Genomic DNA, 13,190 nt, shown 5'->3' with positions numbered 1-13,190 from the left:
CTTTTGGTGCACAGGACGGCACTCGACCAACTGAGCCACACCAGCCAGGGCTGACTGGAAATTTTTAAACGTCTCTTGTCTCCTTTATCTTTTTCTTTCAAATATGCTGATTTTGTGAATTGATGAAACAGTATCAGATTTACCATGGGCTCTGTGTACTGATGACATAGCCCGTGAAGCAGCAAACTTTTTTTTTATTAATATATTTTTATTGATTTCAGAGAGAGGAAGGGAGAGGGAGAGAGAGACATCAATGATGAGAGTCATTGATCGGCTTCCTCCACGCCCTACACTGGAGATCGAGCCACCATCCAGGCATGTGCCCTGACCAGGAGTTGAACTTCGATCTCCTGGATCATCAGTCCACACTCAACTGCTGAGCCATGCCGGCCGGGTGGAAGCAGCAAACTTTTAAAATCAACTCTTAGGAGGCACAATACAGCAGCCTCTATTGTGGTTTCCGAGGCGCCCCGCTAGGCTGAATTTGTCTCCTCTTTTACATCTGGACATTGCTTTCAGAATATGTGGGAACGCATAACATAGCTGAAACCCACAACCACATTGCTCTTTTAAAAAACAAACCCAGCCCTGGCTGGTGTGGCTCAGGGGTTAGAGCGTTGGCCTGCACACCAAAGGGTTGCAGGTTCGATTCCTGCCCCCCCCCCATCAGGGCGAGTGTGGGAGGCGACCAGTAGATGTGTCTCTCTCACATCGACGTTTCTCTCTCTCTCCCTTCCACTCTCTCTGAAAAGCAATGGGAAAAATATCCTTGGGTGAGGGTTAAAAAACAAAAACCCAATTAAACATCCAGCTGAAGAGTCTCCAGAGAGAAAGATAGTCCTTAGAAGCTATAATTTAGCTTTTTACTTTGTTCCGTTGGTGTTCACATCTCATTTGGGCCTCCCACTCAATGAAGAAGGCAAGATGTGTATTATTAGTATCTAATTGGACAAAATTAAGAGAAAGAAACAACCTCTGATCATATGACTGGATGTGCTGGGGACAGAAATAGAATCTAGATTTTCTGTCTTGTGGTCCATCGCTTCTCCACGTCACTGCTCCCAGGTGGTATCACCTCGCGCCATCCCACGAGTTTTGAAGGGCATTTCCCCCATACAGACGTCTGTGATGTGTAGTACTTGACTTTAAAGTAACTACTGAAAAGATATATGGAATTCTTTCTAGTTCTTTCTTTCAGCTGGACTCTTGTAGAGCCTGCGAACCCAGAACCGAATGAGGAGCGCAGGGGAGGTGGTGGGGATTAGCTCTCCCTCTGCCCTCTTCATTGCTGGCTAATCACAAGGCTTCCTTCCTTCTGTTAAAACCCCGCTCTGAGGTGTGATAATATGTTCCCTTGACGGCCGCTGAGGCCTAATATGTAAAAATTAGCTCCATTTAGAGTGGTTTATTCAAGTACTTGTACTGCACCCTCACAGACTTGGTTTCTCAGATGGCCAGCAGCCTTTTAGAATCTGGCTTGATGAAAAGCAGGCTGTGACCGTTCGCCGGGTACTCGCCTGTGGACAGTTCCAGGCCGTTGTCAGCATTAATTTAATTAGATGCATTTTACTTCCAGGGTGAAAAGGAGCAGCCCGTGTTTGCAATGACTGGCCTTCGGTGGGGATCCTTCCGAGACGCTGGCGTCAAAGTTAGCAAGTAAAGGACTACTCTATGGGTTGTGATGATTTAAAAAAATCTTTTTCTTCTGTCCCTGACTTTGCGGTGTCAATTACATTGATCATCCAGGAGCAAACTTGGTGGGTCTGGAGGCTGCCTTATGTATGACTAATAGAGACAGAGGTGCATCTCATGCAGGAAGCTTGGGGGATTTTGGTTGCCTCCATGCTAGCTTGGTAGTGGCTGAGGAGGAGAGGATACGTCTTTGTTTCTAGACATACTATTTCAGGCCCAAGCTAGACTGAAGGGGAGCTGGATGGCCTGTCACCCCACTCATCTGGTACCAAGTGACAGGCCCCGATGGGGCAATGGCCTTAGGAGCGTTCACAGCCCTGGCCGGAGGACTCCCTGAGAGCTGTTCTTTGGAAGGCCTACAGGATTAGAGACCACAGGCTGCCTCTCAAAGAGAGAAAGTGGCTGCTGACCGTGTTGAGATGGAAGTAAGATGCCTATTGAGTTGTTAGTTTTTTATGGCAATGGCCTTGTTTTTGGAGGATTCACTGGGCAAGAGGGCATCCTGTTCTGTTTGAGGCTGAGAAGTGGGCAGGCAGAGGCCTCCTGGGCAGGACTGAAGGAGCCGCTGTGTGAGGCTCACTTCACACCTGGTGGATATTGATTTTGACTTTTTCTTTAAACGGGCTTACAATTTTAGTTCAGTTTGAATGGATTATGCGTGATCTCACACACAGCATTTAGCTTTTTTCTTCATGGGCATGTCTGCCAGTTTCTCAGCAGATCTCTCACTGTTTGCTCATTGCTCCTGCTAATGACTTTCCCGACAGTGGGATGTCAGCAAAGAGATGTGACTGTGCTGCTTCACACTCGGCACTTTACAGTATTTCCCATCTTTTTATTTGCAAGTCTGCCAGGGTTATCTTGATCCCACAAGTTACCTTGTGCTTGATCTGTAATGTCAAATAATACCAGCAACTCACCAAGAGAAATTGCTTAGTTTCCCCGGGAACAGCCTGGTTAAGACAGATTCCTTCTGAAATGTGTTGGTAGACAGTTAGGCGCAGGCGTAGGTCAGCCCCTTTAGGACTACCGCGCACACTTGCCATTGTTTTGATTGATTTCTGAACAGTGATTTTCGAGATTTCGGTGGTTGTCTAGTACCTCAGCTAGGACCGTGCCCGGAGGTACTCTGTGTGTATGAGGAAACTGGGGAGGCCGGGAGTGACTTCCTAGCTGGCCCTCGGAAGGCGACCCGCCCAGCGTCACAATGTGCCCTTGGTAGAGGCGAAGGGAACTGTGGACATTTAGAAATAGTGTCCTCATTGGGATGTGTTTCTATCTGGCTATCCAGGAAACAAAACAAATCATTCCCTTAACTGAAAAAAGATCAGACGATCCAGGGCCTCATTAGCAGCGTCACAGTATTAACCTGAGAAATAATTAGCAGGCGCCCCATCGCTCACCGTGTGCTCTCGAGGCTCATTCTTGCATCCAAGGCCTACGGTGCTCCGTCCCCACCCTGATGGCAGTGATGCATCTCTCCTTTTCAGCTGTTGCTCTGGCTCTTACCCTTCGTGTCTCCTGCACCCTGGCTGCTGCTCTTGCCTGGGATGAGCTCTTTTCCTCCGTCTTCTAAGGCCACACCGTACTGTGTGCTCGTGCCATTCATTGGACAGCGTGGCTGTTCCAGTGACTTTAGGCCCTTAATGATTTCTTGTCCCTTCTCGACTCTCCTTACCAATAAATAGTGATCAGTTTATACGATGTCGTATATATTTATATAGTCGTTTACTGTTTTCTGTTACTTCTTGGACCATATTTTCTCAAATTATAAGCCCTCAAAGGCAGGAATTTTATACTCTATTTCTTTGATTTCCTCCATAAGCGCTAAATAAATGTGTATTGATCAGAATCAGATAGGGAGCAGTTAAGATGGGCTGGTTGGTGACAGCTAAATTTTAAGAGTGGAATCTACTTTTTACCACTTTTCCAATTCCAAGTAGCACCTTTCTCTCTGCAGCAGTTTTTATGTATTTAGCCACATGAAGTACCCTGTTCGCTCCCAGGGTTTATATTCGCCGTTTCAAAGCTGCATGGCACGGGTAATGTGGAATTAGGCTGCTTACAGGTTTTAATTGCATGTTTGTATGTGAGAGGGAACATTTCGGCTCGTGGGTAGCACGTCGGGTCACCAGCATTGCATCTTGTTGTGGCTTTGTCGTCTCTACTCAGTGCTCTTTGGCTGTGTACTCAGCTGTATTCTGTGGTTAAGTGTACGTTACAGCGATACATACAAATTTAGAGATTCAAGGAGACTGATTTTATATCCCTCGTAAATTGCGAGGATCTATCTCCTGTGTGACTAATTGCGTGCTGTTTGACGTGGCATTGAAATGCAGATTAAAAACTCCCTGTAACACTCCTTTATGCTAAAGCATAATCCCCAGGCCTCCGAGCACTCTCATAAGTAGGGGTATAATTTCTGTCACCGCACGTTGCTCGTTCTTTAATATTTTGGTTAGATTTTTATCTTGATCTTTTTCAGGTACTGGTATCTCGGGCCCCTGAAAACCAAAGCGGCTCACTTCTTCAGCACTCTTCAGGTAAGTGCAGTTTGCAATGTAGCAATGTTCCCTGAGTCATTTTGTTGCTTCCTGATGTGCGCATTTGGATGATGTGTCTGACGTGCTGCAATACTAAAATGGGGGCGTTTACTTACATACAGATGCAGAAAGCATTCCTCGTGTACCAGCTCATTCCCTCCAGCACCGAGCCCTAGTTAATTTCTGTTTAATGTTCCACTTCCCTTTGCCTGTTCACTCACTCACTTGGGCCAAACTTGAACAGAATGACCTACATCTCATCAGTCATTTGCATGCCGGTATTAGTATCTAGAAAGGAACTGAAGATTTGTATCTGAATACATCTTGCCATGCAGGCTTGTGTATAATATAACAGGTTTCACACCGTGCTAGCCAAATGCAGTGGGAACTGCATTGGTCGGTCCAGGAATAGAACAGTTCCACCTTCAGAGGAGGTTCCATTGGGTGGTGCTGCTATAGGATATGTACTGAAAAGCTGAACAATGTATATTAATGAAAATGCTAATACAAGTCATCCTTATACTCTGTGCAGCTTTTATGCAAATCACAGTGTATAGTCACAGTTTGGCTGGCTGATCTGAAGACTGGCAGGTGAAGTTTGAATGAAGGGAAAAGTTTGGTTCTTACGTTAATAGTCAGATTATCGCGTGGTTTTCTAATTATAGAAATAGTATATGGCCATTGCAAAGCATTGGGGAAACATTGCTCCCTTTACCTTCTAAATAAATTCCAGTTAATAAAATGCATTGTTACTGTTGCTCAAGGGAATTGTTTCATTGGTGGAACAGAGAGTGTATTTAGGAAGAAATCGAGTAACTGTGTATTTAAGTTGTGGAACCAGGACAATCAGATCCATCATTCCTTCAGCAAACAGTTAGTGGATGCCTGAGGTGGGACAAGCCCTCTGTGTACTTGAGTACAAAGTCCTATAAGACAGGTTTCTGCCCTCAAGAAGTGTCCCTGTGCTGGAAGTCAAGTTCAAGTAAATCAGTTTGGCAAGTGTGATGAGAGAAACGGAAGGACTAAGGTGGAGTAGAGAGGAGGGGGCCGCTTCTCACTGGGGTCAGCAGTCTTCCCAGGGCAGGGCCACTTCTACTAAATTTTGAAGGCTCTGTAGGATTAGACAAAGGGCGTCTTGGTGGAGCAGTCGGGATGTGTGAAGTCACAGTGGTGTGACACGGTCTCATTGTGGCAGTGGAACGGCGGGAAGGGGACTCTGCAGAGGCAGCTGGTGGCAGGTGGGCTCTGACGTTTATGTTAAAGCCCTGGGGACTGAGTTTTAAGCAGGGAAGTGACATGAGCGGATCTGCGTTTTAGAGGAACTGTTTGGCGGCAGTGTGGACGGGAGATCGGCGTGGGTAGCTGAAGGCAAGGGCATCAGAAGGCTCTTCAGGTCATCCGGGAGCGAGGTGGTCATGAGGCGTAGACTAAGGTGGTGAGTGAGCATTGACAACGGGGTAGATTGACGAGAGATTGAGGTGCAACCCTCAAAAGTCAGAAGGAGAGTCCAGGGTTCCCAGACTTCTGGCTTGAGGGACCACAGTTTGTAACTAGAGCTTTCCATTAATGTCCATAATATTGGCTTAAGACCAAGTTTGTGAGGAAAGATGAAATTTTCGGTTTGGCACATATTGAGTTTAACGTGACCCATGGTGTACAGACCAGTGGAGGTACAGTTGTGACTTAGGTCTGGAATTCAGCTAAGAGATCCGGGCTGAAGAAATAATTTTAATGTCTTAAGTGCGTGAGTAGCATTGGAGGCCTTGAGCTGAGTTGCGAGGCTGGGCTCACCCATTCTGGCCTCCGTGTGGAATGTGATTCCGGAAGGGAAGAAACTATTGGATGCAGCAGAATTTCTGTTTCTTTTCTGTGTCACCATCAGTATACCAGAGACGAATGGATCACGGGGCCGATTCTATGCTCACTCTTGCGGGGATTTTGGACAAGTAAGCAGTGGTGTTAGTCTGCTTTGATCTCTCTGCTCCACGTTACAGAGATCAGTGGAGGCAGCAGTTTCGAGTTCATGGTTTTCCAGATAGGCCTTTAATAGGAAAAGCAAACTGGAGCAGTCCATGCTGCAGATTAGAGACAGTCCCATCCAGGAAGAGATTAATTGGCTTTCTAGCAGGTACAACTAGAATGACAACTAACCTTTGCATAGAGAAACTCCCAGAGGTTGGAACTGTGTGTTCATGACAAATACTTTTCTCTGGTCACTCTAAAAGGAGTGGCCCCAGACTCACCAAGCCTCCATCTCGTACACGGGACCTAAGGAGAGACCTCCCAGTGGAGCAGGAGAGACCCCTCCTCGGCCCTCTCTGTACCGGAGAATATTGCGGAGACTCGCATCATACTGGGCGCAACCGCAGGACGGTGAGTGGCGGGGGGGTTGAAGATTGAGAGCCCTGGTCAGTTCAGGACCCTCCTAGAGCAGACTGCAAGTCAGTGTCAGGCTTACCCAGGGCAGATGCCTTTCAGGGACCACTGAGCCAGCCTTCTGTGCGCCACAGAGCAGGCCCAGACCATCACAAACAACGTCCCATGAATGGGAGCACCTTGTGTCATCAGAGACAAAGGGCGGTTCCCTCTCTGTCACTGACCTTTGTGTATTTCTGGCTGCGCTGGCAGGGATGCTTCGGGCATAGAGATCGCACTCAGCCTGGCTCTTTGTCCTGTGTGTAAGAAGGATGCACTGAAGGGAAGGGGCCGTCAGCAGACTGGCTGGGAGGCGAGCTCAGCAGCCGGCAGCTGGCTGTGGGTAGTGAGCGGGGAAATGTTAATGGGAGACGCTGACCCGAGTCTAATGCATTCCCACAGCCCTTTCCAAGGAGGTGAGCCCCGAGGTCTGGAGAGACGTGCAGCTGTCCACCATCGAACTGTCCATCACCACACGGAACAGCCAGCTTGACCTTGAGGTAAGTGCTGGTTTATCAGAGGCGCATTAGGTATCTGGGAGAAGTGACACAGGTGACGTGCTCGGCCACTAAGTCAGTATTTTTACTTTTACTGTGTGCGGGCAGAGAGGAGAAGGGGTCAGGAAAAGGAGGGTGTGGTGCCATTAGGAATGATCGCAACGAGAAGAAACAGCTGAGCGAGGTAGAGGCCGGAAGCTTATGGGGCTTGATCACGTATTCTGGGTGCTCCCTAGTAGGAGGACTGAGGGCCAGAGGCCTTTAGGATGAAGAGCTGAGCCTTCTCTCATTTGTCACAGGGATAGAAATCATGGAACTGTGACTATATTAAGTCTGTAGGTTTAGGTCCCCAGGAAAAAAAAACCTGTGTGTGTGTGTACGCACACACCTGTATGTTTACATACTATTTGAGTCCAATATGGTAGCCTCCAGCCACATGTGGCAATTTAAACTTAAATTCATTAGAGTTAAATAAAATTGAAAACTCATTTTTTCAGCCACAGTAGCCACATTTCAAGTGCTAGTAGCTACCATACTGGAAAGCACAGACCTAAAACATCCCGTTAACTGGACAGGACTGCAATAGACAGTACACTGAAGAAATGCTGAACTAAAGCAGAGGCTGGCAGGCCTGTCTGCCACCTGTTTTCGTACAGCCCACAAGCTAAGTAAGAATTGATTTTACATTTCTAAATGGTTGGAAGACAGAAGAATTAATAATCTGTGATACATGAAAAGCATATGAGATTCAAGTTCAGTATCTGTAAGTAAAGTTTTATTGGAACACAGCTGTGTTCACACTCATGCTTCTGTGGCCGCTGTGTGCTGCAGTAGCAGCGCTGAGTAGCCGTGACAGAGACTATGACCCCAAAGCCTCCAACGTGTACTGTCTGGCGATTCTCAGAAAGTTCACTGAACCTGGTATAGAGAAAACCTTAGTAGTTCATATTAAAGAGAACTCCAACAGGAAAGTTATGCTGAACTCTAGACGAATTACTAAAAATCAGGTTTTATGCAGATCAAAGTAGTATGTTCATAACTGACCTGGTCAGTCTGGAAACTGGCACGTGGAATGAACGTAGCGATGGTGGCGAATGTGCGAGTGGAGTGACACGAATGAGGTGAATGCGCTGAACGTTTTGACTCCAATGTTAACATTCAGAGTATTGAGTTGTTTTCTGATTATAAAAGTAATGCATGTTCATTGTATAACATAGCTCCCTTTACCTTCTAAATTAATTCCAGTTGGATTAGAATTAAATGTAAAGAAACAGAACCATTAAAGGCCTAGAGTAAAAGCTGAGTGATTATCAATATAAAGTTGGGGAGCACAGATCTTTCTGAGCATGGAACCTAAGGCAAAATCATATTGATGCATTCGTCTATATATAATTAAAAAGAAACTACAGACAAAACTTTTAATGACACATGGGGGAAAGTAACAGAATGTGATAGACCGGGAGTTAATAGCTTTCCTCTATAACAAACTCCTTAGGATAAATCAATAAATGGGCAAAGGGCTAATATAAACAACAGGCAAAGGGGAAGAACAGAAATCCACAAAAGAAAGATGAAAAAAAAAAAAGCTTATATTTACTGACTACCTACCATGTGCTATGCCCTATCCTTGGAATTTTACATATCAGCTCAGGTAGCCTTCATGTCTACATTATTAGGTAGGTAGAATTTTACCTGATTTCACAGGTAAGGAAACAGAAGAAGAGCTCAGCATCAAAGAAATGGAAATTGAAATGGTAACTGTTGAACTGTCAGATTGAAAAGCACACTGCTATTCAGTGCTGGGTGGGTGGGGAAGGGGGCAGGCTCTCGTATTCTGATGGGAATATAAATCAGCACACCCTTTCTCAATGGCATCGTGGCTGTGTGTAGGAAGCATTTAAAATACAACCATACCCTGGGACCTACTGAGTATATTTCTAGAATTTATCAGATTAATACATAGTGTGGACAGTCCCTTATTTCTCACATGGGCCTCTGGAAACGGCAGTGAAAGTGGATGTATTATGGTTTTAAAAAGAATAGGTTCTGTTCTAGAGGGATTTAAAAAGGAAAGATAAGATTTCTAATTCTACGCGTCCTTTATACCCGATCGCTGACAATGCGTATCTCCAGTGTTTTGTCCCTGTGCTTGAGCACGGTGCTTTCCCCCGGTGATTGAATGCCAGTGAACGGAGGGAGTCCAGGGAGTCTGGCTCAAGATTAGCTGCATGCAGCAGGCCGAACGCTTTTTATCTCCGTGGCAATTATGAAAGTATATGATACGTATCACTCGTAGCAGCACATCCATTTTCCTTTTTCACACCTCTTTGTAAAAATAAAAGCAAGTGCCATAAAATATTCAAAGACAACGAAGCTGCCAAGTCACAGCTCAGAATGTTCATTTATCGTTTAAAGACATATATTCAGTCTCAAAGAAGCGTGAGGGGTGTGGAGTGGGTGAAAATTAGGATCCCTTGTGCAGCCATGTTCACTATTTATAACAGTAACACACATGGAACAAGCTAATCAGGGGACCGATTCAATCCATTTCGGTACATTTATTTAAAACCTGCCTCTCTATTTACTGACATGGAAAGGTGATCATCATGTATTGTTAAATGAAAAGCCAGGTTAAAGTGATTTGCATCAAATAATTCCATTTTTATTTTAAAAAGAAATACTTCCACCTGTAAACGAGTTTTGTGAATGATAGAGGTAAGGCTCCAATTTTATATTCTTTCCACGTGGGAAGCTAGTGTCCAAGTACCACTTGTTGAGATGGCCACTCCCCCCACAGAGCACTGATGGCAAAACCTGTCAAACTTTTAGCAGATGTCTGCAGATATGGAAATGTTTGTAGTTTCTCTACTCAATTGCTCTATTTTTCTATAGTTGTACTAGTTCTATGCTCCTCTGAATTATTGTTTTACAAGTCCACTTTTCTTATTTTTAAAGAGTCTCTTGGCTATTCTTGACCCTTTAACCTCTATAAATCCCTTGGAATGTTTATTAAGTTCCGCATAAAAATCTGTTACATTGACCAGAATTACATTGAACCTGTAGATCAATTTGAGGGGAAATGACATTTCTACAATATTGACTCTCCTATTGACTGAATGGCGCATAGCTCTATATCTCTTTAGATTTTTTATTTTTCATTGAATTTATTGGGATGACACTGGTTAATAGAATTATAGATTTCAGGTGTACAATTCTAGAATATATCATCTGTGTATTGTGTGTTCCCCACCCCAAGTCTCCTTCCATCCCCATTTTACCCCCTTTTACCCTTTTTTACTGCCCCCCCCCCACTCCCCTCCCCTCTGGTAGTCACCATACTGTTGTGTCTGTGAGTTGTTTTTTGTTTTGCTGAATCCCTTCGCCTTTTTCACTGAGCCCCACACCTCCCTCCCCTCTGACAGCTATCAGTCTGTTCTCATTTTGTTAGTTTATTTAGTTCATTAGATTCCACATACGAGTGAAGTCATGTGGTATTGGCCTTTCTCTGCTGGCTTATTTCACTTAGCATAATGCTCTCCAGGTCCTTTCTTTTAACGGCCAAGTAGTGCTCCCTTGTGTAGATTTTTAATGTCTTTCAATCAAGTTTTATAGTTTATAACATTTTGTCTTTTGCTCTATACATATGCCTGGTAATCTTAGTTTTTGATGGTACTGTAAATAGTATCTCCTAAAATTTCATTTTTTAACTATCTGATTTAGTAGAAGAACATGTCATTGGTTGTTTATATTGATGCTGAATCAGCAAATTAAATTCTTATATTAAGTTTATGGATTCCTTTGGATTTTCTACTGATTCAGTCATTTCAACTGCAGATAGTACAAGTTTGTTCTTTGCTTTCAAATACTTAGCCTTCTGATCTTCTGTCTTACCTACCACCTTGGCTAGGGCCTCAGCACCGTGTTGAAGGGAAATCATGACGGAAGCATTGCTGTCCTATTTCTGGTGTAGAGAGAAGGTTTCATTGCTTTGTTCTTGAGTGTGATGGATCTTTTGTAGATACCCTTTATAAGATTAAGGAGTTCCCTTCTATTCCTAGTTTGCTGAGAGATTTTATCATGAGTGGATATTTAATTTTATCAGGTACCTTTCCAGCATCTGTTGAGATAAGGTTTTCTCATTTAGTCTCTCAATGTAGTACAACACATTGATTTTTGCACTTGCACTATTTGCAAAAGACAAATCCTAGACTTGTATGTGTAACTGTCTAATACACATTTCAACCTCAGCATGTCCGGAACTGAGCTCCTGACTCCACCCCCGGAAACCCGTTTCATCCACACTCCCCCATTGCGGTTGACAGTGACTCCAGTCTTCCGTGTGCTCAGGCCGGACATCTTGGAGCCACTCCTGGCTGCTGCTCCTCCTGACATCTGATCTTTGAGGAAGTCCTGGTGGCCTCACCTTCTAAATACTGCCAGCACTTCACCAGATCTCCACCACCACCTGATCCAAGTCACACAATAGGTTCCGACGCAGTCTCCCCGCTTTCTTCTGTCCCCCTTTATCCTATTCTAAACACGGTAGCCTGTGAGATTCTAGTCACATGAAGCCAGGTCTTTCTCTGCTTAGAACCTTCCAGGGGCTCCCGTTTCACTCAGCCAACAGCCAGTTCCTTGGAATGGTCAGCAAAGCCCTGCTGCTCTGTCTCGCATCTTCTCTGGCTTCTTCCCCGTCGCCCCCCACCCACGCTGCTCTGGCCACTCTGGCTTCCTCACTGTTCCCCAGACCAGTGGTCCTCCAGGTGGCCTCAGATCAGCAACCACAGCCTCACTTGGGAACTTTCATTAGAAGCAGAAGTCCTTGGGCCTCCCCCAGATCTTGTGAACCATCAATGCTGAGCATGGGGTTGGAGTTGGAGTTTTAACAATCCCTCCAAGTGATACCTGCTGAAGTTTGAGAACCACTGCTTGGGTCCATGCTCATTCCCTCACCTCCTTCAGGTGTCTGCTCAGAGGCTGCCTTCTCAGTGAGGCCCACTGGACCCCTTTAGGAACATCACCACCACCAGTGTCACTGGCGTTCCCTCATCCAGTTCTTTCGTTTTCCTAATGGACTGTAATGTACTTGTTTTCTGCTTTATAATTTACCACTTACGCCATATGTATTCATTCCACAATTCACTGTCTTTATACTGGTATACTCTAACTTCTGATATGCTCTGTCATTCATTTATTTTTTTTATTATGGCTGTTTTGTTTTGTTTTTGTTTATCCCCTCCTTTCTCCCTGGTAGAGTGTACGTTCTTCGTAGGCAGAAATTGTTGGGGTTTTTGGTTCATTGACGTAACTCGAGCACCGAGTGTTCACTCAGTAAGTCGACATTAAATAAAAGATGAGCTCGGAGCACAGTCATCTCCTCTATGTGTTCTAATTCCCAGTTGAGAGATAAGGTTGTGCTTTGGTCTGGCCTTGAATCTTTGGCAAAGGCTGCCAGCTTCCAGAGGCCTGTGGGTTTTCCTGGGGCTACAGACTTTGAACCTGTCCACAAAGAAACCTCTTACTTGAAGCAGACACAGGAAGAAGTGATGGGGCTGAATGACAGGATCAGGTTTGTGTTGCTAGCCAGACTGGTAGGAAATTGGGGGACTGGTATTAGAACTAAGTCTGTGTTTATAGCCACCTCCTTGTAGCTCACCTCTCCCAGAGCTGTCTGTGGTTGGGAGTGGCACGTTTTTAAAACATCACCATGGCATAAGTGGACTGCTCCTGAGCTCTGGCTGCACACCAGGTCTGCACGTGCAGCCCCTAAAGATGCTTGGGCCCTCCACGCCAGGACGCCGACAGCGAGTGTGGAGTGATGCTGACGTACAGGAAGACTTGCTGGATAGTGGGGCCGAGACAGCTTAACTTCCCAAACCTCCAAGCCTGAGTTTTTATTTATCTTACATAGGTAGTATGTAAATTATGCCTCACTAAAGATCTTAATGTAAAAAGAAGGACCAAAAATATATTCAGGATTAAGTCACTAAAAGTCAGTCCCCTGCATAATACACAGCTTCAACATCGAACCTCCGGGCTTAAG

At 45.1% G+C, this 13,190-nt stretch overlaps 1 protein-coding gene across 6 annotated transcripts in view; it reads left to right on the top strand.

The window, feature by feature from the left end:
• The window catches only part of AGK (acylglycerol kinase), a 70,411-nt gene that overhangs the window by 47,282 nt on the left and 9,939 nt on the right, over nt 1-13,190 (top strand). For all 6 annotated transcript variants that reach the window (XM_081146703.1, XM_081146698.1, XM_081146700.1 and 3 more), the window contains 4 exons: nt 1,577-1,656; nt 4,178-4,235; nt 6,461-6,608; nt 7,053-7,150. In XM_081146703.1, coding sequence (XP_081002829.1) covers nt 1,577-1,656; nt 4,178-4,235; nt 6,461-6,608; nt 7,053-7,150 — 384 coding nt within the window. The remainder of the gene's footprint in view (nt 1-1,576; nt 1,657-4,177; nt 4,236-6,460; nt 6,609-7,052; nt 7,151-13,190) is intronic.

This window comes from Miniopterus schreibersii, assembly GCF_964146895.1.
Source record: "Miniopterus schreibersii genome assembly, chromosome: 9".
Classification (NCBI taxonomy): Eukaryota; Metazoa; Chordata; class Mammalia; order Chiroptera; family Miniopteridae; genus Miniopterus; species Miniopterus schreibersii.
Note: the sequence above shows the minus strand (reverse complement) of the source record. Positions and strands in the feature narration are given on the sequence as shown.